The sequence below is a fragment of the Rhincodon typus genome, unplaced genomic scaffold, assembly GCF_021869965.1.
Source record: "Rhincodon typus isolate 14 unplaced genomic scaffold, sRhiTyp1.1 hic_rhity00001206, whole genome shotgun sequence".
Classification (NCBI taxonomy): domain Eukaryota; kingdom Metazoa; phylum Chordata; class Chondrichthyes; order Orectolobiformes; family Rhincodontidae; genus Rhincodon; species Rhincodon typus.
The window spans coordinates 1-26811 of record NW_025966844.1 but is presented as its reverse complement, the minus strand read 5'-3'; the positions used below and the strand labels follow the sequence as shown (position 1 = coordinate 26811).

General features: G+C 38.3%; 1 protein-coding gene across 1 annotated transcript; it reads left to right on the top strand.

Moving 5' to 3' along the window:
- nucks1a (nuclear casein kinase and cyclin-dependent kinase substrate 1a) lies at positions 1-25058 on the top strand (the record flags this gene model as incomplete). Its single annotated transcript, XM_048592435.1, has 6 exons — positions 1-81; positions 3664-3784; positions 4282-4364; positions 5842-5985; positions 17116-17271; positions 24736-25058. Coding segments are annotated over 6 exons (893 nt in total), but the record flags the coding sequence as incomplete, so codon positions are not given.
- Between the last annotated feature and the right edge of the window lie 1753 nt (positions 25059-26811).

Here is a 26811-nt window from a genome sequence, read left to right as displayed (position 1 = left end):
GATTGCAAGAATGTCAGCCACCCAAGTCAACACCAAAACTGATGACTATGAGACAAACCGTTGCTTATCTTCTTCGGACTGGTAATGTGATTAGAGTTGAGACCCTGTAAAGACCTTCTCATTCAGTGCCTGACAGCTAACTTAGTGTTGCTGAATGAAGAGGGACTACAGTGGCTTGTCTGCCCTTAAAACTATCGTAAACCACACCTGTGGTTTGTACCAGTCTTAAGTTTCCAGATAGAAAAACCTACAGTGAGAATGGCCAGGAGATCCAGGAGCTGCTAAATTGCAAGTGCAGAGTGTTCTTGAACACTGTCACCTCCTGACTCCTCAAAGGCTGCCCACTAACTACAACGCACAAATCAGGAGTGTGATGGAATAATTGCCTGGATGAGTGCAGGTCTAACAACACTCAAGAAGTTTGACATATTCAGGACAAAGCAGCCCACTTGATTGGCACGCATCCACTCCATTTGATGCTCTATCGCAGCAGTATGTACTATCTCCAAGATGCATTACAGAAATTCACCAAAGATCCTTCAAAGCACTTTCCAAACCCATGACCACTTCCACCTAGAAGGTCAAGGGCTGTGTCCCACCTGTAAGTTACCCTCCAAGTCACTCACCATCCTGACCCGGAAATAATTGCCATTCCTTCAATATTGCTCAGTCAGAATCCTGAATTCCCTCTCTAAGGGCATTGAGGTTACTTACAGCACATGGACTGCAGCTCACCACCACCACCTCAAGGGTAACTACAAATGGACAGTAAATGCTGGCCGGCCAGTGATGCTCACATCCCAACGGCAAAATGAAACAAGACAATAAAAGCCTTATGAAAACTTGAGGAATAGAAAACAGGTCTACAGACAAACAAAGGTTGAGGTCCAACGAAAATTGGGGCTTTTTATTTGCTTAACTCCCAAATAGTTTATCTGAAAAAATAGCGCAGGACAATACTCCTTTACTACTGTGCTGAAATGTTATACTTTAGTCACTAAACATTTAGACATCAGACACTAATGCGCTCAAGATTGTATGGCTTTAACCTATCTGATGGTAGTGACAGTAGTACCGTGGATCTTTTGTATTCAATGACTGCAGTCTTTATAGCTAGTGGTAATCCTATGACACCTTACTTATTTTAGGGTCTTCTCAGCCTATTATGATCATAATTGTTCCACGTGCATTTGTTGAGCAGTCTCTGCAGTGTGGTGATCCTAGTTTACTAGATTTCAATGAAGTGCAATCAGGCTAAGTAGAATGAACAGGTTAATGGCAAACCTGTTCAAATTTACGTTGACAAGACGGGATTGGTAATGGTCTAAACAAACCCATTTGTTCAGTTTAACATTTTACTAGCCAAGTTGAAGATGTTTATTTGTATAAAATGAAATGTAGGACTGATCTACGTGGTGGTTTTGAGTTGTGAGATATGTTTGAAAATTTCTGTTCAGATAAGACGTGTGCTTATTTTGATCTACTTTATTATTATCCAGCTTGATTGGTGCAATGCAACTAAATTTCTTCTGGTAAGTTTTTTTTCATGTGATATTGAATGTTCCAGTGCAAAACTGATTCAAAGCAGCGATACACTTTAGGCCTTGGATGGATTTTCACATCTGAAACATTTTTTGTTATCTTGTGTTTCATTCCAATTTTTAATTGTAAGCTGCACAAGTGGCTCATTACAGTGGTACATAAGGGGCCTAGATATTGCAGTCACTGGCACAGAATTATTGTTCATTGTCCTTACGGCTGCCCACAGACTTTTTTGTGGGCTTTTGAGTGATGTCTTAAAATTTTTAGAGATTCTTTCCAGAGCAGTAAATTCAACACAGAACTCTCCCAGAAGAGATAGAGAACAGGCAAGAATCTTCACCTTACATGCAGAGTCAAAACCAGGAGGTCTTAAGACTAACCAAAATTTATGTCACCAAAACCATTTATATAAAAAATAAATGAGAAAGGGGGAGACAGAAACATTAAAAAAAACCTTTTTTAAAAATCTTGTTAATTAGATTCTGAAACAACGAGCCTGCACAATTGTAAAATTTAATTTTCATCTTCTGAGGTTGTTTCGTAATTTAAAAAATGCAATTGCAAAATGTCATTTGTACCTGCCCTAACTTGTTGCAAGCACAATGGATATACCAAATATCTTTGCATTCTACATGTGCTTTAATTCTGCATTTACAAAGCAGATGAATTGGACAGCTTCTGGAAATTTTACTGTGTGCATGCAGACATGAGAAATTACTACAACACCGTCAGAAAGAAAATACAGACACTGCTGGAAACTGACAATCAAAGCAAAATATGCCAAAAGTATTCTGGGCAGGCCACATCTATGGAGAGAAACAGTTGGCACGTAAAGTTGCTTCCTCCTGCCCCCTCATCAGAACTGACTCTGCTGAAGGGTCATCAATCTGAAAAGTTAATTCTGCTTTCTCCATGTATGCTGACTGATCTGCTGAGTATAACCGGCATTTTCTGCTTACACTTAAACTTGCTGTTTGACTTGCTCCATAAAGGTGACTGCAGTTAATCTCCTTGTTCCCACTGCAAAAATTCAGGTGGGTGCAGTTATTCATTTGTCAGATTCTCAATTTGAATTTTGCTGAGTTACGTTGATCTCTACCAAGTTGTGCTGAAAGAGACAGTAGTTCACTGCCAGTCCATGAATAAGGACGGCAATATTGCCCTGGATTCTTGGTTCTGATTAGTATCCTATTACCTTTGTGTGTGTGTGTGTGTGTGTGTGTGTGTATATGTGGGTCATGTAAGGGCAGGATGTCATCATTGAGTTTACAAAGAGTTTTGCACACTGTGAAATGATACCCTAGTATCATTTGGTACCATTAAGGGAAGAATAATTTTTCAAAAGTGAAAATTGATCAAGATGTCAACAGCATCCAGGCTAACAAATTATTAATCCTTGCTTGTAATTGTAACCCATTTTATTAAATAGCAATAGGGTCATAAAAATTAAACCATCCTTGGAGTGATTTTGCATTCTTCTTACTGTGGTTTGATTTGTTCACATGATGGATTACTATAAACTAATCATTTTTGATTCAACCCAGTTTTGAATTTTCTGGCAACTTTATTCCGTTTGCTATCTTTTGCCCACTTGTTTCTCTCCTTCCTTAAATTATTTTTGTTTCATATCTTCTCATTCTTATTCACTTTTTTGTATTTTTCTGATAATTTGAGTGTTTTCTTGAATTCCATGTAGCCAGCAATTCCTGTAAGACTAACATCGATTTGTAGCAATTTTTACCTCCACGCTGCATTAGACATTTGAAATTTCCAAGACCAGGATCTTGTCAATATAGCAAATAACTCATTTTCTTTATCATATAGTTATGTGATGTGCAGCCTTTTGATAGTTTATTGCAGCTTGCAAAAATTTCTAAAATGCTACATTTTTATACACGTATTATATATCATCTTTACTATATTTGGTTCTGTAGCATAGTCATAACTGTTTTGGGTAGCAAATAATTGGATTTGAAGCTCTGTTGGAATACACTTGCTTTCTGGATGTTCTGTCATGTTCTTGTCTAATAGGAATTTTGCCTTCTTTCCCAGTTTGGTAAATTGTGTCATTCTGTTTGTCATCGTAGATGTAGAGAGTTGGAAAAGTAGAGAATTAATCAGAATCTCTATTTGCAGATGAAGCGTATGGAAGAGATTCACCCCCTCCTGCTAAGAGAGCACGAGCATCCCCCAGAGAAGGCAAAAACAAACGAAAGCCTGCAAAAAACGCACGAGATGAAAGGTAATATTTGTTACAACTCCTTCAGTGTCCAAGTTTTTGCGTAACCTTTTGCATTTGTTAATTTCTAAGGGATTGATTTGTGTGGCTGCGTGGCTTGGTGTAGAATACTGGCTTCAATTTAGTTTCAGAAGTAGAAAGTGCTAAACCGTAGTTTGTGATTTCTTGCTATAGGACAGAAGTGCTGTTGGTAAACGTGTTGATTCTGCTCTGAGACACATACCTGTATTTGTCTCCAGCAAGCCAGATCTTGGCTGATACATAGCTTGTCCTCCCTAGACCTTTTAATGGCCAAAAACAAAACTATATGTTGAATAGGTGGATGTCATTAACCAGAATTAATTTTATTTGCAGCATGGAACTTTTTTTCATGGGTGCGTTAAGGATTTGTTGGCACAATACTTCAATATCAGAGTTGAAGGCGGGAAGTGTAGCTATTCATAATTATCAGTGAAATCTCTACGTAAGCCTCGTAATATGTATTTTCATTTATTTGGCAGTGAGGAATCAGACGACAAGCTGTATGAGAAGGACCTGAAGGCTGCCATTGCCCTGTCCAAGAAGGAGGCATCCCATTCACCTGGTGGGTTTACATTAAACTGTATGGTACAGGTTAAAAGTCAGACCGAAGGAAGCAACTTAATGTAAGTGTAGCTGTATGTCTCATAGCTCTGCAATTCCAGGTTTTTGATTGTTCCTGGAAGCAAACTTGCCTACATATTGTTCAAAATTTAATCAGCTGATGATGTGACTTTGTAGTATAAAGTCTTTGGCTTATGGAACACTCCTGTTCAAATAATGGAACAACGTTTTCCTCCCCACTAAGGTATACAGTCAGCCTTAGCTGCTGGTTTATAATAAACAGGCTGAAGAAACTTGGAAGAAAAATAATTTTTTAAAAAGCAAAGAAATTGACAGTAACTTAAACAAGGTGTGATGCTTTCATCTGGCATTAGAAATTGTTGAAAAAATCCTTACTCTAATAAAGTGGCTGACATCCAACAGAAACCGAATTACAGGGTGGTAATTTCTAGTTTGTAGAAGTTTAGCAGTGGGGGAATGCAGACTTAGGTGAAATCTTGAGGACATAACTTTTGCAAAACATTTTTATGCCAAAATGTAGTGATAAGTTTAAGCTGGGTGACTCCTTTCTTGAATTTACGAGGCGTAAATTCGTGCTTCTCTCTTTGAAATTCAAGCAGAGTAAACTTTAACAACAATTTGCTGTAATTTTTTTGTTTCAAGATGCACGTCAAATCGTGGAAGTGAATTTTAAATTTTGGAGTCAAGTAAAGGAACATTTCAGAGGCAGTGTTTCCATGTTAATAGTTTAACTCTTTTCTCACACACCTTCATTGCTTTTCTTTTTACATCTCAATCGACATCTCAACTTTATCTTTGTGGATGATTAATTGTGTCTGTGGGTACTTATTCTTCTTTTGTTTTGTGTGTTTCTCAAACTATTTTCAAGCCTTGAGTGAGGATGGATCTTGCAATTTGCCCAGTGCATGAACAATATAACGTGATTTTGAACTGACAAGTAGTAGTAGTGTATCTTTGAATCACGTAATGGTCAGTAAATAGCACAGGGATCTACTTTCCCTTCTTGATTCGTTCCTGTTGGCAGCACAGGATAGAGGTTTCAGAAAGGGTGTGTTGAAATGTCGCCATCATTGGGGTGTAGTATTTCACTTTCCAGTCGCCAAGTAAAGATCTAATTTCAGTTCATATAGATGCAAGTCAATTGGCCAGATATGTTCTAATTTAGAATTCGTTTAAAGTAATTAATGTCTGCCATTGCAATTGACATTATTAAATTGTTCCAGTCACATGTATTTGGTGGATCTGTAGCTGCAGGACAGAATGAGTTCTATAATTATTTGCTGCTACTTTTACCTTCCTGTACTCCACCTACTTAGGTATTGCCTTAGTTTCTATATGAGGATTACTTGATGAGGTGTTTTCTGCCAGTCTGGCATGATGTGCCTGTAGATATATTTTATGAAGTCATTAGCAGTTCCGTTTACTTTTCATGAGAATGTTCTATAATTTAATTTCAGATGAAGACATGGGTAGTGAGGAAGATTTCGACCATGGTGACAGTGATTATGAAGCTTCAAAGAAAAAGGGCAAAAAAGGAAAAAAGACTAAAGCAGAGAAGAAAGAGAAACGGATTCCCAAAAAGCCTAGGAAAGCAGCTGAAGGTAAGTTGCATCTCCTGTTTAAGCTTGGGAGAAAATGGGTTATGATGAAGAGATTGAAATTAGTAGTGGTGCCTGAGAACTCCGATGAAAAAGTGACAGGAGGGAAGAACTAAGGCCACAAAGGGAAAGGATCTCAAAAATCCAGGGCAAAGGCTACAGGTGGGTTAACGTGGAATGCTATCACTTGTGATTTTTGTGAAGTGCAGTTTGAGCTAAGAAACTGCACAGTGTTTTGGTGAAAGGGCACTTTTCATGATGTCTAGATTTATAGTTCAGTTCACTTATATTGCACAGACAGCAGCCTATTATAGAAAAATACAACCTTTCTATGTGAGCAAGTTTGTTAGGTGAAAGCTTGACTCAAATTTGTTTGTTATAAATCCTGTCCTTACCTGACATGAACCTGCTAGTAAATGCTTTCTATACAGACATCAAGCAGAAGACCTTTGCTTTCTTTTGTCCTAGTCCTAGGAGCTAACCACAGTCAGTAAACTCCATGCAGATTCAGAGATGAGAGCTGGGATCTGCATGGTCTTTAAGGCTCAATGATGCTGCATGTTTAATTCTGCAATTCAAGATCAGTTTTAAAACTGTGTCAGTACTACAGTTTCACTGATTTTAATTTTGTGTTCTTACCCTTTCATGTTTTGCCCATTACCCCTTCCTTGTGTATGCAGGAGTCAAAAACCTGTGCTGATCACCACAGCAAAGTTTTAACGTTACCTTTGTCCTGCATCCATATTTATTCAGGAGTCACTGGACAAACATTAGGAGCAGGATACTCTAGATCTCTCAGCGCTCCCACATCTAGAACCTTATGATCTCTGACACCATAACATAAATCTGGAGTTTATCGGGTTGTTTGGGGGGTGAGGGCTGGGGGCTGGTGGTTTGTAATGGTGAAGAGTTCCACATATACATTATTATAAGGTGACCTGCGTTTAAGCTGTCATAAGGCTTATCAAATGAATAGATCTTTTCTAAAGAAAAATGTTTATTGCCTGTGATTGGTGTCTTGTCCGATGATTTTTCTCTTGTTCTGGCTATAAACCTGCAACAGTTAGAGTTGAGCTCCCACTGTCTTTGTCAGTGCTTCTTTCAACTGGCAGTTATTTGAGAACAATCTAGTAACAACTTTTTTTTTGGCTGACTCACACACAGAATTTTAAGTGCCACAGTTGAGCAGGCGTCCTGTGTGTATTGTGGAATTGTGCACAGGAGTGTCACCATGCTTTGCTCTGCTGCACAGAGCTACCTATTTTATAACTAGTAGTTCACAGTAATTGCACAACAGTTAAGACATGCAGAGGAACAGTTGGCTGTAATTAGGGGCATATCCGAGACGCTCATTTCAGTTTGCCGTTCATTGACTTATGAGAAAGCTTTGAAAATTGCATCATTGGTCTTATTTTACAGTACTTGTTCAGACTTTTTATAAAACTGTTGGGTGGGAATATAATCAATTTTCCAAAGGTGTTGGTTAGAAGTGAGGCCTGTGGGTGACTTTCAGAACAGGTGCCCAAGAGTAATTGTATGCAAATATAATATTTTCAAAAGAAATTAGTCAAATGACAAAAATCATTTATACTCAACTTTTGTGTGTATAATAATTTTTGGCAATGCGGCATTTTTTTCTTCTTTCTGGGTTCCTGGAATTGCTGCTTAAAGGATAACTCCAGTCTCCAAACAACTTCTGTTTTAAAGAAGGTAATTATAGTAAGTACTCCCGTATGGTAAGTACTTACATATAGATGTGTCCCAGGTATGTATCTTCCAGTTTTAGTGTTTTCTCTTCCTCCCCATTTTATCCCACTGCCCCTCAATTTTATCTTTCTATGCCCTCCCACTCTGCAGTTGGTGTCTTGTGCTGGGTACAGTCCACTGGTACCAATATGTTAGCTGAAAAACCATTTGCTCAGATAAGTGTTTCAAGCTGGCCTTTAAGCACACTGGCTGATGACAGCATCAGACTGCACTGCGTTAGACATGTGTGCAATCTCTAGTAATGGTTAACAGATAGTGACTCAAATAGAGCTTCACTCTGATTTCATTTTATTTTTCCCCAAGCTTCCAAGCCCATGGAACCAAAACCTGTGCTGCTATTGGTTGGGATTAATTAACACACAGCAAATAAAGTGTTAAATCTGGAATTTTCTAGAAGTGCATTCATGTTCTAGCATACACTCCATTTTTAAAGGTTAATTTTGAGTCTTTTAAAAACAATGGAAGCACTTTTTTGATTGACTTCATGTGAGCATTATCAGTGCTAGGAAGCAGAGGTATTATCTTATTTTCTGCTTTTTCCACACATCATGTGAAGCAGCTCCTTTGATTTGAGTTTTAATTAGTTTTTTTTAATTCTGTAAAGGCTTTTTTTTTAAAAGAAATGATACCTGGGACGACATCAGGGTAGTATTTATTATCAACACGAGTTCCTAGTGTTAATTCCATTTTTAAATATCTTTTGGCATATGCTAATCTTTTTCGAAAAGTTTCAATTTGAGCATTTTCAATTGGCTAGAAATAGCCATTGATTTACAGGAATCTACCAGCACACAAATGTGCAGTTACAGCGTGACTTACAAACTTAATACATGTGATCCTACAAATTATTTATTTGAATTAAATGTTCTCTCAAACACTGGAAGCTTCTTTTGACACCTGGGCAAAATGATATCTGATGTCAGGTGCAGAAAGTTCACTTGTGGTTGTTGCTCGGTTGAATCCAGAAACCGTTGTTAATTTTTTTCAATTACCTTTATTATGAATTGGCTCGTGACAGTTTGAACTATTAATTATGCCAATTACTAATTGGCCAGTAGTTATCGTGACTGGTCTGAATGTGCCATTTTGATCACCGTTCTCTTGATTGAGGAAATTTTAATGTGATTTTTGTGATAATATTCCAAACCTGACAGACCCGACTGAACATTGATTGGGACCTTTCATCACTTGTTGGTCCTTGCTTTCCTGGGCTGCAATACATTTTTTTGACTTTGAAGATTCACAGTGCAATGAAATGTGAATTAGTGAATTGTCAAATATCCTTCATAGGAATAGACGCATAGGCACAGGAATAGTGTACAATACATAACATAGTGAGTACACAGCTTTCTGATTTTATTTCTGAGCAATTTCATAGATCAGCTTCCTTAATCTGACCAGACTTCCAATATTGTCTGGTTCTTACTGCAAGACGCAGGAGGCTTGTTCAGACCCTGGTGTCAGTGTAAGGATGAACCGCTGGATAGATTATTGACAACTGGAAACTGTTATGAGGAAAGAATAGAAAATATTGTGAATTTTCAGCTTTCAAATGAGGGAACAAAAGGACCTACGGGGTTTGTGTGATGGTCTAGTGTGTGGAACAGGTAAAGCTGAAATATTACCTCAAATTAAACTTTTAGCAAATTGGAAATTAAGACTAACATCACTCAATTCCTGATACACTGTGGCCAACACTTCAGTGGACTTCTGGGCAGATAGAGATTAAAACCATGAATATGAAGGAGTGCAGGGATGTGCTACTGCTGTTCAGACAAGCTAGAGTGGACTTGCTCATTTACAAAGTAAATAAGAAATGTCTTTTATTTATTTTCATTATGGGCATACAGTAAACATTGTTATCTTTAGAAATGGCAGTATTTATAAAAAATGTGTAGATTATTTACACTTGAGATACTTGTATTTCTTTTCCATCTGTCTCCATTTTACACTAATTTCCTTTACACCCCTCACCTTCTGAAAATGTTGACATTCTAACCAGGTTATAACTGCATTCATTCAAGCCTTTGTAGCAAATTACTCTGTGGGTATTGTTGTACGCAATGCTCTCCTCAGCTGCATTAATTTCTGCCGGTAAGAATTGACCTAAACATTTGAGGAACAGGAGCTTGACAGAATTTTTTCTTTTCTAACCCAGGGTTTATGAATTTATTTGCTGGGTCCATTTGGACCATAGATACAGTAGAAATGTTATTGCCCAAAAGAGGCCCCTCAGCCTATCATGTCTGCTGGCTTTGGGGATAAAGACTAGTTGCCCATTCTAATCACACCTACTAATCCAACATCTGGTCTTTTGCCCTTCAGGCTACAACACTTTAGGTGGAGATGCCAGTACCTTTTTAAAACCAGCTTAAGTTTTTGCTTCCGGCACCAAGTTCCAGACACCCATTACCCTCTGTGTGAAAAGATTCCTTGTCATGTCCCTTCTAATCCTTACATCAGTCCCCTGATAATTAACCCCTTTCCTGTGGGAAGCATGTTTTGCCTGTACTACTGTAAGTAGGCCCCTCATAATTTTTTTACGTGCAATTAAGTCACTCCTCAGTCTCCTCTGTGCTAAGCAAAACAACCTTAGCTGGCATTATGGCCATAGTTTATATGGACAAAAAAGTTTGGCTACTGACCTTCGTGGTCACCTATGATTGAGAAAAAAAACTGGTGACCCATTCCTGGGTTTCCACTGTTATATAAAACCAGAGCTAAGAGGTGTACAGAAACATCCTCTTTTGATTCCACAGCACAGAAATTTTTTTTAACAAAGGTGCATTTCCTACCAGCTGATGAAATAAATGACAGGGCAAGATTTCATTTTTTTAAGACTTTCACTTTCAATCAAACTAAAATCAACATACAACAAACATTGACAAACAACCAATATGCCGAATAAAATGAAACTTTTGCATTGGCTAACTGACTCAGAATATGCGATATGGAATCTTTTATAATACGTCACATGCAGCAATAGTTAGTCCCAGCTTTCCAGCAGACACCTCTTTTTTCTTTTTCTCTCTGCTACACCAGATCATGTCTTTTGATGTCTTTTGAAAATTGTTCTCCTCATTCTTGTATACCAAACCTGTCATCCACTAGCAAAGTCCAACTTGGCAACTAATTTCTTTAGATTTCAAAATTCTGTCAATCCTGTTCTTTTCCTTTTGATTGGACAACTTTTACAAACATTTTTGTTTAGTTGTTAACAACAATTTGACCTGTGCTTCATATCCCCATCTCTATCTCTCTGACTTTTTTGATTTTTTTTCTCTGGTCAAGTTGTGAAAGCTGTCAGGTAATTTTCAATAACTTTTAGTTTGGGTTTCACTCACCATGATGACAAGATCATATGGGTGTGTGTTGATGTTTATCATCTCACCAGTAAGGAAGTAAGAGTTCTAAAGTGCACTTCCAGACATAATGTTGGGGAGGGGTTGTTAAATGCTCGATTTTGTTGGGCATATTTATCCATTTGATGATGTGCACCATTATTTTTTGAGTTTAGATTCTTCCTGCTTAGCATCAAGGACCAGAGAGATTCCCTGTACATTATCTTGGGAAGAAGCAATCACTGATGGTTCCATACTTTCTGATTGGATGATTTTAGAGGATGGAGACCGGAAATTATTAGCTTATTGGCGAGGAAAGAAAATGAAACAGTACAAATGTCCGCCACGTGGATGTTTTAAATACAGGTACAGTGTCTCAAAGTCGGCTGTCCAAAAAAACCGGAGTCGTCCGAAAACTGGACATTTTGTCCTTCAATTTTGATTCAATAAAATATTTTAAGGAATAATTTACCTGAACAATTTAAGCTAGGCACTGCACTGGCGTGGCGTGGCGTGGCTCCAGACTAGTTATTGGCTTCGCGTGCTGCTCTGTCTCGTGCTCATAGTGACCCTTGATCCCATCTGAATTGGTTTGACCTGAACTACTTAACCTGAAATCAGACAACATCCAAAATCCGACACGGCCTCGGCTCCGAGGTTGCCGGATTTGAGGGACTGTACCTGTACAACCTTACTATTAAAAGTTCTTTGCCCATCCATTCTTCAGCTTTTGGACAACTTTATTGTTCCTACTTTGCAAAGTAGTTGTCTGCCTGTGTACCTGATTGTTCAGCCAAATTGTTAGTAAAATGTGTGCGTGCTGTTAAATGGATTTGAGCCAGTAATGGTGGTGATATTTGTTAAGCGTAAATAGTAAAGCGTAATAACGTCAAGTATTGGTGGAATCCCATTAACTGAGCAAGCAGTATACAGTTAATTGTAATCTGACTCCTAAGATGCTACTTACATGAAAAATCATTAGTTGAAATGCTTTTAATGTGATTTGGTCTTGGTGATGTTAGAGTTCTCTGGCTTAGAATTAAATTTTCATCTTTCTCTAGATTCTCTCCTGTCTTGCCTCAGAACAACTCTGACTTCGCCTTGTCTGTGAGACCGACCTTCACCTTCTGTTTGTCTATATTAAAGGCTTTCTCTCTTCATATGTGTCCATCACTTCTTTTAAATCCACCTTCATCGTCCTGCCATGAAATTTGAAAATCTTCATACCTGCATAATTGCATCCGATCTCTGCCCACCTTATCCTACCCAAACTCCTATAAACGTGTTGTCATCTCTGAAACTGATGTCCAAGTCACCTGGACGTTTTGCTCAATCCCTCCAGAATGGCTTTTTCATTGCCACAGCACTGCTAAAGTTTTTATTTGGGTAATGACATCCTTTGTGACTTCAATAAACATAAACTACCCTTCCTCAATGTGCCTGCAGCCTTTGATGTGGGAGTAGTCCATTCAGCCTTTCAAGCCTATTCAGAGAGAGAAGTTACGACACACCTCTGCAGCAGGGTCTCCTGCTCCGAGGTAGGGATACTACCATTGTGCCACGAGCTCTATTAATCCCAACATCTGAATCATTAATGCCTGTTTTGAACGTCTGCGGCCTAAACACTGACCCTTATGATATTCCGCCATTCATCTTGCTAACTTGAGAATAACCTGTTTATCGCCGTGATATTCTGCCTGTTAGCCAAGTGACGATGGTACATTGCCTCCTATACCATGTGCTTTAATTTTGCTAATCAAGTAATTTTGGGACCCTATCAAATGCTTTCTGGGAATGAACTATGTCCATCAATTGTACTTTATCCATTCCATTTGTAACATGCTCAAACATTTCACAACAATTTTGTCACATCCAGTTTCCCATTCATGCTGACTGTCTGATCAGACAATTATTATCCATGTCCCAATTTTGACATGTTTTATAATGGGTTGTATTTTCCCCACTACTGATGGAAGGCTAAGAACTGTAGTTCCCTGTTCTTTCTCTCGCTCCCTTGAATAGTGGGTTGATATTTGCACCTTTATAATCTGCAAAAACTGATCCAGAAACTAGAGAATTTTGGAAGACTAGACACAGTTGAATGCACTATCTTCCTAAGTCTCATTGCTGTCATCCAGCTTGTTGGACTGCTTTTGACTAGTTACTTTGGCTACCAATAGCTCAGGATATCACATACATTTACTTATCTTCCAATGTCACTGTCACTTTAGGATTTACCCATGATCCCATTCTAAGTCTTACCTACATGCCCCTCAGAAACCTCAGCATTGATATTCGACCTCCATCTGTATCTCTCACACCCTTTCTTGACTCCTTCACTGTCACCATCAACCCCTTATTCAATATTAATGCTGACTGAGCTGAAATTTTCTCCAATTTAAAATTGAGAGGACCGAAGTCCATTGTTTTCAGTTCCCACTCAAAATCCGATTCCCTAACTTTGACTCTGTTTGTCTCTCTGACAACATTCTGAGACTGTACCAGACAGTTCACAATCATAGTGTTCTTGAATTGAGCTTCCAACCACATGTTCACACTGAATGCCCATTTCCATCCATGTAACGTTGACTGATTTTACCCCTGCTGCTGAAGCCCTCAATCATGCCTCTGGTCTACCTGTAGATTCGGCTATTCTAACACAGTCCTGATTGACCTCCTAAGTTTGCAGCCTTCTTAAACATAGGCTAACAAAATTTTGGATTGTTTCATACCCTAACTAGCACCATGTCTGTCTATTCTGACCTATATTGGCTCCTTATCAAATGATATCTTGATTTTCTAATTCTCATCTTTGATTTCAAAACCAAGCGCTTCATCCCTCCACATCATTGTACATTCCTGTAGCTGTGCAACAACAACCACCTCCCTTCCACAATATCTGCGAACATTAATTCTGACCTCTTGCACATCTCCAATTTTAATTGCCCCATCATTAGTGGCAATCATTCAGCATCCTCAGCCGTAGTTTCTGGAATGGCTTCCATACAGCGCTCGGCCTCTACCTTACTTTGCTCCTGTCAACACCTGCTTATAACTTAGTTTTTAGTTGCCCTCATGTGGCATTTTATTTAATTTATGCCCCTGTGAAGCATTTTTATTTAATAAGTTGATTGTCCTTTACCAACTTTATTAGTAACATGCTTAAATAATTCCCAACAAGTTTGTCAAAACTTGGGTGTAAATATAAGTTCTCATTTATTCGCACGTTTGCACACTATTTCTGCTCTGTTGCAAAGTGTGAGGTGACTGATAGCTCAAACAAAATATACCAAAGACTTGAAAGATAATGATGGGTTTCATTTATAGAATGAAATAGAATCGTTTGCTTTTGCATATGCTCTGCTCTGCTGTTGAATAGCTAAGCTTGCCTGTACCAGCAATGTTTTCATTTGGCTTTTCATTTCATTTTCTTTGCGTATAAGCCTTTCTTATTTGATAATTTCTTTTACAACTTTGGATTGTGCATAATTCTTCTGACAATTTAACAATACAAAATTCATCCCTCACGTCAGCAATGATGTTTTCCTGAATGTGAGCATTCTCGTCCAACTTCACTGCAGTTTGGTCCCACTATGTTTAATAATTTTCTTCATTTCAAAAAATATTTTTCCTTTTATAGGGAACTTATGTACTCGACTTTAGTTCTGATTCAAAGTGAAAATAATCCGTTCAGCTCATCCTGTGTAATAAAAGTTTAACTCAATGATTTCATGATTTGAAAATTGTGGCTGCTAACCAGCAGAAACCATGCCATACCTCTGTTGCCTTTTTGTATCTGTTATTTACTTGCGCTCTTTCCTTTGAAATGATCTGCATATATATGCACTATAATGAATGAAGTAGAATAATTTTGTTCATGCATGTGCTGTTATCTCTGCTGTACTGTTTCATTCACCAGTAAACGTAACTGTATGGAGAATACGTTCAATTGGCTTCGTATTTAAATGTTTTCTTTGTATAAATGGCCTCCTTTTGCATATAAGCTTCATTTAAATTCTTGCCATTTTAAAATACATATTTAGCCTCCGGCATCTAATTTGGAAGTCCTATTGCTGAAGAACAGTACTGGTCAGAGGATCTTAGTGATTTCATAAATATTCAAATTTTCTATTGTCCGTTACTTAGTGTTGCAGGGGACTTACACAATGAAATCCATGACCTGGTTTCCACCCCCAGGGAGGAGAACATGCATTGAAGAGAGCAGCACATTTTAAAACTAATAGCCTGTAATCTACCACATTATCTGCTTAGTTAGAACTCTTCTGTGCACTGACGTTAAAGGGACAAGTCAAACGAAGACCACTTCGTTTCAACTAAAGATGTTCCTGCACTTTATCTTAACTCACTCACATGAAGTAGCATTTTGGATGAATTTGTGATTTGACCCTCTTCAGTTTTATGATTATATAACTGATTTTTGAAACCTAATACTTTGCAGAGAGTAAGTCCCTATATATCTTACATTCTTGATTTTGCTTAGCTGATGAGAGTCACTTTACTGAGAATTTTTATGTAACCTGGCTTCCAGCAAATCAATATTTTGTTCTTTGTTACTTTCCTGTTTGTTCTTTTTTTGCCCTGCCGTTCCACCTATTTGGGAAGCTAGAATATGGTTTGTGGTTTTGTTTTTTCTGAACTCAAACCTAACCAGAACTTCTTTCAAGTTTTAAATCACATGCTTTAAGTCAGCAGGGCTCATAGATTCCCACTACTAACGAACGTGGTGACAGAACACTTTTTTGTTTATAGCTGGAAAATTATTTTTGTTGGATTTTGAATAGGAACTAGGCAAATATAAACAGATGAGTAAACTGATATTGAAAGCTGGGGTACTCTGTTGAGTGCGCTGTCAAATAAAAGTCATTATCAAAGCCCATTAACCTCTGGGGAAAATATTTTCTCTTTCTGTAAACATTTGTCAAAATCTGCAGTATGATGCAATTTATTTTCATTCTTCAAAACAATGATGGAACACGTATCGAGAGCATAGAGTTGATCAAGAATGGAGTCTTTCTGTGTCCTCGAAAAACGGAGTGTATTGTTTTATTTTGGTGGTTTTTGTTAAGTTGTCTGGAAAAGCTATACAAGAGACTGTTTAAGTGGATATTATGAATTTTTTTAAAATGTTATTACTTTGGGTGTTGGAAAATGACAGCAATATTCATTTAATGTCCAACTGATCCTCTCTTTTCGTTGCACTTTTTTTGTTCTAAGTTCAGAACAATATCTTGATTGACTGAAATAGGATAAAGGATATTAAGGACTGGCAATATAATTAATTATTATAACCCTGAAAATGTTTTGTTTATTTTGGCCACAGAACATCGTAAAATTATTTCTTATTTACAGTTGACCCATGATTGTTAACGTGTGTAGGTGTCAGTACAATATGATGGATGCACCTTCTTGAGACTCTATCAGAATCGTGAATTTGTTTGCACTTTGTAATTTCATTACTGATATCGTCTTTGTAGTGTTAATTGTGCTTAAAATTTATGGGTTCAAATGGTTACCTACCACCAAATGTATTGTAGCGATGAGGCTATTGGTGATGTTAAAAAAGGAAACACAGAAGCTCCTGATGGTCCTCATAACCCAGAGCATAAACACCAACATGAACAGTTTGGGCTGAATTATCTTTACTATGCTGTTTATGATATGTAAATCGCCACATGGTGCAAAAAACAGTGTCTTTAGAAGGAAGGTTGTCATACTTGTGAACACCAGGTGATGTAGAACATTGTTGCCTGCAGAGACAAGGTGCTTTCACTCTGCTTGTCCTGTGTGAACCAGCTTGAGTAGCTCTCCCAGTTGAATTGATATTTTGTTTTCTGTGCCCTACATCAAGCATTCCTACATGGTTTGAAAGGGATTACCATCACGGCTCTCGCTTCAGAAAGGTGTTAGCACTGTAAACGTTGCAAGTGTCTAATTTCTGCCGGTATAAGCACTGTGGATTTAAATAATTTTAATATTAAATCCAGTGTCTATTTGCATCATTTAGCAGGAGATGATGAAAGCGAAGATGAAAAAGGCCACAAAGATGGTCGTCAGAAGAGGCAAGCTGCATCCAAAGCTGCAAGCAAACAGAGAGAAATCCTGCTGGATGACGGAGGGAGTGAAGAAGAGCATGAAGATGACGAAGAAGCTGTTCAGGAAAGTGAGTGAATTGATCTGTCCTCAAGGCTTCAGTGATATTTCTGCGCACAGTAAGATTATAATTGTAACCTTTAGTTTAATGGGAAGATTTTATTACTGTTCTGTAGTGGTCATTTAAAGTATGAGGGTCAGTGCTATGTGACCCAGACTAGGGCATCCATGATCTCTGTTGTGATAGCTGACGGTGGTCGTTCAGTGCTTGGAGGAAACATTAGCCTGTGTGTAGGTGTGAGTGGGAGTAAGATGAGCTTAGCCATACCCTTGTCCATGGGTTTAAAAAATGTTTGTCTTGGACACTTGGTTAGGTAAGTACTACGTGCAATAGAAGGGAAGATAAAAACATAAGAAATATAACATAGCAGCAGGTCATTCAGCCATTCAACAAATTTGTGGCTGATTTGCCTCAGACTTCACCTGCTGCTTCATGCTAGTTCAGCATAGTTGATATTTCAAAAATCTGTCTATCTCCTCTTTTTAAATACTTTAAGTAATGTAGCATCCATAACCCTTGGGAGTAAAGGAGTCTAGACATTTATGACTCTGTGGATGAAGAAATTACTTCATACTTAAGTTTTAAATGAGTGTCCCTTTATTCTGTGAGCATACCCCTTAGTTTGAGATTTCCCCTACTAGTGAAAACATCATCTCCATATCTGGAACAAAGAGCACAAAAAACAGTACAGCATGGGTACAGGCCCTTCGCCCCACCAAGACTGTGCTGACATATGCCCTTCTGAACTAAAAACCTCCTGCCTCTACACGTTCTGTATCCCTCTATTCTCTGCCAATTCATATATCTGTCAAGATGCCACTTAAACGTTGCTGTCGCATCTGCCTCTCCTACCTCTTCTGGCAGCACACTGCAGGCACTTTCCACTGTCTGTAAATAAAACTTGCCTCATGTCTCCTTTAAACTTGCCCCCTTTTACTTTAAGAAAGATACCCTGTCAAGCCCCCTCAGAATTTTGTATGTTTCAATCATTCTAAATGCTGTGAATAAAAGCATAACCTATTTAGCTGTTCTTGATAAGTCACTCCCTTGATCCCAGGAATTAGCCTGTGAATCTGTTTCAGTAGATTCCAATTTCAGTAGATTCTTTTTAAGTATGGGATCCAAAACTGTACACAGTACTCGAGTTGCAGCCTTGCCAGTCTCTCTGCAGTTGTGACAAGAATTCCCTGCTTTTAAACTCCAACTCCTAGCAATAAAGGCCAAATTCTACTTGCTGCCTTAATTGCTTGACATATTTGCATGCTAACGTTCTGTGTTTCATGTGTAAGAATACCCAGGCCCCTCTGCACTGAACTTTATCGGAGTCTCTCTCTATTTAAATAATAGTGTGCCTTTTAATTCTTATTATCAAAGTGGATGACCTTTCCTACAGTAAACTCCATCTGCAAACTTTTGTTCACTCTCTCACCCTATTGCAGGTTCTTTATCTCATTATACAAAAAGAGTCAGAAGGGTATGTTGTAGTGAACGAATTTAGATACAGCACACTGTTTCCCCTCCTCCAAGTCATTAATATAGATAGAAAATAATTTATGTTCTAGGACTGATTGTTGTGGCATTCCACAAGTCACATCTTTCCAGCCTGACTCTCTCATGTGTATTAATCAATTCTCAATCCATTACCTTGATGTCATGCGCTCCTCTCTTGTGTAGTAACTTCTTTATGGCACCTTATCGAATGCCTTCTGAAACTTCAAATACACTTGATCTAGCAGTTACCCTTTTATCACTCTGCGTTTTATATTCCCATACAACAGTTATAAATTTGTCAAACATAATTTCCCTTTCATAAAACTGTTAACTCTGTCTGATTGTGTTAAGCGTTTCTGAATGACCTACTATTTCTTAATAATGGACCTAGCACTTTCCCAATAATAGATGTTAGGCCAAAAGTCCTGTAGATTCCTCTTTCTGTCTCTTTCCCTTCTGAAACAGGGCTATCACATTAACAGTTTTTTAATCCATTGGAATCTTCCCAGAATCAAGTGAGTTCATCAGTATGTTGACCAATGGCATCTCTATCTCTGTAGCCACTTCCGTTAAGACACTTGGATGCAGGCCAGCAGGCTGTGGCAACCTGTCTGCCTCTTCTTCCATTAGATTGTCAAATTCACCCCCCCCCACCCACTTTGTGTAGAGAATGTTACAAGATCTTTCCTCCCATTGGCACCTTGTTTATCTATATTTTTTTCAATGTTTATTGTGTCCTCTACCATGAAGACCAATGCAAAATACTGATTTAAATTATTTGCCATTTCCCTTTTTCCCATTATCAATTCCCCAGTTGTATCCTCACTTATAGTACTCTTTTGTTTTAAATATACACATAGAAACTCTTTCTGTTTGTTTTTATTTTTCTTGCCAACTTACTTTTGTAATTGATTTTTCTCCCTTTCCTTAATTAACTTTTTAGTCATCCACTGTAGGTTCCTAAACAAAAATAAAATCCCAATCCTCTGGCCTACTGCTAGTCTTTGCAGCTTTGAATGCCTTCATTTTTGATTGGATATAACCACTTTTGTTAACCATGGATGGTTTCACCCTTCTCATTGAGTCCTTTTTGACTGGAGTTCATTTTTGCTGAGCATTATGAAATATCTGCATAAATGTCTGCTGCTGCTCATCCACTGACTTTCCCCTTAGTCTGTTTTCCCAGCATACATCCTCTTTCTTCATATCCCTGTAATTGCCCCTGTTTAAGTTGATGACTCAGATCTGAAACCTGAGTTGCTCTCCATTAAACTTAACTTGAAATTCTACCGTGTTGTGTTTGCAACTCCCAAAGAATCCTTAACTACAAGATCTCTTATTAATCCACCTTATAGCACATTACTAGATCTAAAATAGCCTGTTCCTGGGAAGATTCTGTAATGTACTGCTGTAACAAGCAGTTCCTTGATGCACTGTAGGAAACGTTTGCCACGTCACCCACAGCCACCTGATTTGTTCAGTCAATATGCAGAGTAAAATCACCCATGACAACATCATTCTCTGATTTGTACTTCTTCTTGCAGCGAGCCAACTCTTTGGGGGCCTATTGATGACTTCCACCCATGACTTCTTTCCCTTGCCATTCCTAGATGACTTGGAGCAGTGTGGAAAAGGATAAATTTTGTTACATCATCCGACACTCTGGCTTACTCTGTTTTACTGCTGGCATCCTCATTGAAATGAATAGGTGTCTCCATCATATATTTGTTTTAAATTTGAAACCATGTTATTTTTGTATGAAAAGGTTTATATTTCTTTAAAAGCAGGTTGGCACAATTGTACAGCCCTGATATGCAACAATAGATAATTGGACATTTTTGAATTGGAACCAAAATTCTGAATGAATGATGTAGTTATAGGCTTAAGTTTGTGTTGGTAAATTCATGTTTAATTTGCTTGATGTGTAAGTGGGGTGCGGGGTATGGTGGAAAGAGATATTCCATTTAAATAGAAATTAAAACTTGTGGATTTGATTGTCTGTAATCCTATATACTGCCTTGCTAATTTCAAAATCATTGTGGAAGTAAGTTATGCTGTGTAGTTATGTAGCAATCAACCTCAATAAATAGTCTTCTGATACTGCCACAATACACATACTAGGGCGCCAGTTCTGCCCATGGAATGGTTAAACTACCTGGAGAATAGAAGTACTGTACACTATTTTCTGCTTCCTAAATATTTCTCAGTGACTGAATATAGTATCACAAGCAAATCGGGGAAAACTGCATGACAAACCAATGCTAGTTGGTGTCTGAGCCTTTGTGAGCAGCACTGCTTGCTCCGAGTGAGGTAAGTACTGCTGTTGGTTTAATTGAAAGGCATTAAGACTTGAGTTAATAGCTGTCTAAATTTCACTAATTTTAGTTGCTTACTTGTGAGCATGCCATATTGTTAATATCATTGTTCAGCCATCGTGTGTTCATCAAGCTTATTAATCCTTGATTATTATGGTGACTTGAATTTTTTGTTTTAAACTTGGTAAACATAATGAAAATTTAATGTAATTTCAACTATTCATTCCTGTGTATATGATTTGAGACCGGAGAGCTTATTGTGATTTAATTGTAAGAAGTGTGCGAATTTATTGCTGTAACAGTAAAGGGGGACACATTTGAGACGACATAACTGCAGTCCAAATAAACTAACTACAGATGAAGTCAAGTAATCCTGATGACACAGCTAGAGATAGTGAAAATAAATGTGATTTATTTTTCCTTTCAGAATCACACTAGTTAATATTGTACATTTGCTAAATATGTCTGACTGGATTCCATTGTTGTACTTCTCTTCAAAGGCAACAGTTTTTGGAATTTCCTGAAGATGAAAATGTCCATCATGTTTACAAGCAATTATGAGAAATTAACATCTAGCTTTTTTTTTGCTTGAATCACTATAATCCTTAATTTGCTCAGTGGCAGCAGAAGACTCCCAGTTGAATGTGTAGTGCATCTGGTTGGAAGCAAGAGTTCGGACACTTTTTAAAATCTCTTCTTGACTTCATGGAAGGTGTAAACATGAGTAGCAAAACACTTACTTACTTTATTAAGGATGTTCAAACATTTTTAACTAGGAAAGATATAAAGGTATAGAAGCTCCACCACAGATTTATTGGAATGTTAGCTGAAATGTGAGGCTTAGTTATGAAGTACCATGTGAGAAGAGCATTTTTAATTGGATTATTTAATTGGATTAATTTTATGATTAAGTAGTGACTCAGATGAGTGAATACGTTTTTATTCCTCTTAAAGGGAGATATTTGATTTATACAGAGGTATGAAAAAAGTTCCAGAATGTACTGTAATACTGGAAGCTAACTAATGGTTTTTTCCCCCCAAATGTTATGGTTCTTTTATTCATGGATTTATTGGCAAATATAGGAAAGTTGCAGTAACATTTTGTATCTGGATGATGTTAAATTAAAGTTTATTTTAATCAGCAGTGGTTCCTCAACTGAGGCATAGTCATACAGCACTGAAACAGACCCTTCGATCCAACTCGTCTACACTGACCAAGCATCCCAATCCGACCTAGTTCCATTTGCCAACATTTAGCCCATATCCCTCTAAACCCTTTCTATTCACGTACCCATCCAGATCCCTTTTAAATGTTGTAATTGTCCCCGTCTCCACCATTTTCTGTGGCAGTTTGTTCTGTACATGCACCATCTACTGCGTTTTTAAAAAAAAAAGTTTACCCCTCAGGTCCTCTTTTTAAATCTTTCCCCCTCACCTTAAACTTATGCCCTAGTGTTCTGGACTCTTCCACCTAGGAAAAAGACCTTTGGGTATTCACTGTATCCATTCCCATCTATAAACCTCTATAAGGTCACGCCTCAGCATCTGACGCTGCAAGGAAAAAAGCCCTAGCCCATTCAGCCTCTCCCGATAACTCAAACCCTCCAGTCCTGGCAAAATCCTTCTAAATATTTTCTGAACTCTTTCACGTTTAACAACGTCCTTTCTATAGAAGAGCGACCACAATTGTGCGCAGTATTCTAAAAGTGGCCTCACCAATGGCCTGTACGACCACAACATGATGTCTCAACTCCTATACTTAATGATCTGACCAATGAAGGCAAGCATGCCAGATGCTGCCTTCATTCCCCTGTCGACCTCTGACTCCACTTGCAAGGAACTATGCACCTGCACTCCAGGTCTCTTTGTTTGGCAACATTCCCTAGATTCCTATCTTTAATTATGTAAGTCCTGCCCTTTTGATTTGCCTGACCATAATGCAACACCTCACATTTATCTAAATTAAACTTCATCTGCCATTCACCTGCCCAAAGTCCAGTTTTACTATGAGGTAATCTTCTTCACTGTTCACTATACCATCTATTTCAGTGTCATCTGCAAACTTACTAACCAATACCTCCTATATTCACTTCCAAATCATTTACATAAATGATGAAAAACAGTGGACCCAGCACTGATCCTTGTGGCATACTGCTGGTTACAGGCCTCCAGTCCGAAAAGCAAACCTCCACCACCACTCTGTCTCTTACCTTCAAGCCAATTTTGTATCCAGTTGGCTACCTCCCCCTGGATCCCATGTGATCTAACCTTACTAACTAGGCTACCATGTGGAACGTTGTCAAACGCTTTGCTGATGTCTCAATCTCTCCCACTCTACATTCATCAATCTTCTTTGTCACCTCTTTTTTTAAAAAAAATAGAGCTCAGTCAAGTTAGTGAGACACCGTTTCCCACGCACAAAGCCATGTTGACTATCCTTAGTCAGTCCTTGCTTTTCCAAATGCATGTGAATTCATGCAATAACTTATCCACCACTAACATAAGGCTGTCCAGTCTATGGTTCTCTGGCTTTTTCTTACAGCCTTTCTTAAGTAATAGCACAACATTAGCGATCCACTGGTCTTTGGCACCTCAGCCATAGCTGTCGATGATACAAATAAGTCAGCATGGGACCCAACAATCACTTCCCTAGCTTCCCACAAAGTTCAGGAAGACACCTGATCTGGCCTTGGGTGTTTATCTACCTTTATGCATTTTAAGACTTCCAGCACCTCATCTTCTGTAATATGATCTCTTTTTAAGATATCACTATTTATTTCCCCAAGTTCCTTAGCTTCCATGTCCTCCTCTACTGTAAATACTGACAAAATATTGTTTAATATTTCGCCCATCTCCTGTGGTGCCACACATAGATGGCCGCATTGATCCATAAGGGGCCCTATCCTCTCCTCAGTAATTATTTTTTAACCTTTTCAATGTACTTATAGAATCTCTTTGGATTCTCCTTTACTCTATTTGCCAAAGCTGTCTCATGTCCCCTTTATGCCATCCTGATTTCCCTCTTAAGTATATTCCTACTGTCCTGTAGGGATTCTCGTCTAAGGATTTGCTCAATCCCAGCTGTCTATGCCTGACATATGTCGCCTTCTTTTTCTTGACCAGTGCCTCAATTCCTCTAGTCACCCAGCATTCCTGACACCTACCAGCCTTGCCCTTCACATTAGCGGGAGCATATTGTCTCTGAACTGTCGTAATCTCCTTTTAAAAGGCCTCCCACTGCCCAACCATCTCTTTACCTACGAATAGCCTGCCTCTATCAAGCTTTGAAAGTTCCTGTTTAATAGTCAAAAGCAACTTCAGGTAGCAGTGGCAGGTTCTTTTCCTTCAAGTGTTTTTCAGCAGAGTTTTATCTAATAATGGTCATAAAATAACCAGCTTTCCAATTCTCAACTTGTCAAGCCAATCCTTGAATTCGCATGTCTGGGTTTCCAGTAAAGCACTGTAACTACTCCAGCCTCCATTAACATAATAGCAGCTGTGCGTGCTTAATCTGTAACAAGGCAGATTTCATGAAGGCCAAAATGTTCTTAGAAACATTTAAGTTTAGGATTTTAATAACATTTTTGGATAGTATTTATTGTGACCAGTGTGAAAAAGGATTAATACTTTTATGGCTGAATTTCACAATTCTTCAATATTATTCTAGAAGGGGATTCTGGAAGTGATGCAGACTTTTATGTGGAAGATGATGATGACAGCGACTATGAGAGCTCTTTGAAGAAGAGCAAAAAGGGACGGAAGACTAAAACAGTACCTGAGAAAAAAGAAAAGAAGACGCCCAAACCCAGGCTTAGTGCCACAGGTAAGCTGCATACTTCTGCTAATGGGAAACTTGCTGTGTGCAGAATTTCAACATTGCTAAAAGGAAATAATTTGAAGCTTTTTCCTCTTGCATTCATCTGGACTAGGATGGAAGAAACAGACTTGAGAAACCAATTTATACAGCTATTGTAGGCATTACATTGCAGCAGGAACCATTAACTGTGAATTATTATTAGATAAAAGCAAAATACTGCAGTTGCTATAAATATGAAACAAACACAGCAAATGCTGGAGAAATTCAGCAAGTGTGGCTGAAGTTTTGAAGAGTCATACTGGACTCAAACATCAACTCTTGTTTCTGTCTGTCCAAGTGCTGCCAGATCTGCTGAATTTCTCCAGCATTTTGTGTTTTTATCAACCTTCGTTCTGAGGTCAGGCAACCTAACTGATCAATCAGGGTGATGTGTGATGCAGGAGAGATTTGCAATCTCCATAATCCCTTTTTAGGAAAAAGTTGCAACATTTCTACAAACTTTGCCAATGTAAAACAGCGTCCTATATATTAATATATGTAGCTTTTAACATGCATACATGCTTCACACTACGAGCCCAACTGATTTTCCTAAATTGGGTTCTGGTGTAATTCTCTGCACAGTCTGGATTATTTAATACATTATGTCCAGTAGCAAAATCACATCTAATGGTGAATGTGTTGTTCTGAGGCTGGTTGAGTCTGTTAGTTAGCATGCTGCCCACTGCAATTATCAGTGGAACATGTTGTTTGATACGATCTGCCAGTTGTTGGGGTATGATCCTACATAACTGGCATCATACCAGCACTGAAACCTCTCACACTTCTGAGAAGCCTCCACCTTCAATGGTAATTTGAGGTAAACTGGGGACAAAGCTGGTGAACATCGCACTTTTTTTCAAATTCAGCTAGTGATGATTGACCAGGATGGCCTTTAGCAAGCTAGGTTAGATTTCATATGCTTATCTCAGCATTAAGCTTGCACAATGAGTAGATGCTCAGGGCCTATTTGCAAAGTTGCCTAAAAGATTTATGTGCCATGTGGAACTTTAGGAATCCAACCTGTATATTGATTGGTGAATGTAGGTAGCGCAGAACACAGTGATTTCTCAATAAGTACATCAAAGAAAGTGAAATTGTTCCACCTCAATGGTAAGATTTGATCGCAGGATGGATTTCAAGCTGTGTAAAGAAACTCAGCTGAGGATTCATAGGCTGCTGGTAGCCATTGAAATTTTGAGTTTTTGCCCATTATTTAGGTTGGGGTTTAAATTGGTCTGCTGTGATGTTTTATATTAAAAGTTCAAGTTTATTGTCTTGGAATGTCTACTGCAACAGTTATTTCAGCTGCATGCTTTCACCTCCCAGAAAGGAATTATTATTTTGTTTGTTCGTTCAGTGTCTTATAGTTCTGTGTAGCCATGCTAAGACATTTAATGGATTGAACCAGTGCCTTTACATTGCTGTGCTCTGAGTTGGCTTTGTATCAATGAGTTCCATACTTTGTTTTGTTTTTTTTTGTCATATTTCATCATTTAACAATTGGGAAACGTTTTCAACAAATCATTTACTGCAAGTATGGTTGTACTTCCTTGTTGAAGGTAGTTCGACATTAAAATATCAACCTTGTACCAGTTCTGTGTATCTATCCAACGTCTCATCAATTTAGCACTAGTTCTTTTCTTCCAAATGTTACCATCATTTGACTACTTATTAAAGAAGCTCACCACTACTTTCTAAAGGGCAACTAGCGAAGGGAAATAAATGTTGGCCCAACCAGCAACTCCCACATCCCACGAGTGAATAAAGAAAACTGGGGCGGCGCAGTGATCAGCACTGCTGCCCCTCCGCACTAGGGACCTGGGTTCAGTTCAATAGGGGGATGATTCTGGGTGGGATGCTCTTAGGAGAGTCTGTGTGGACTTGTCT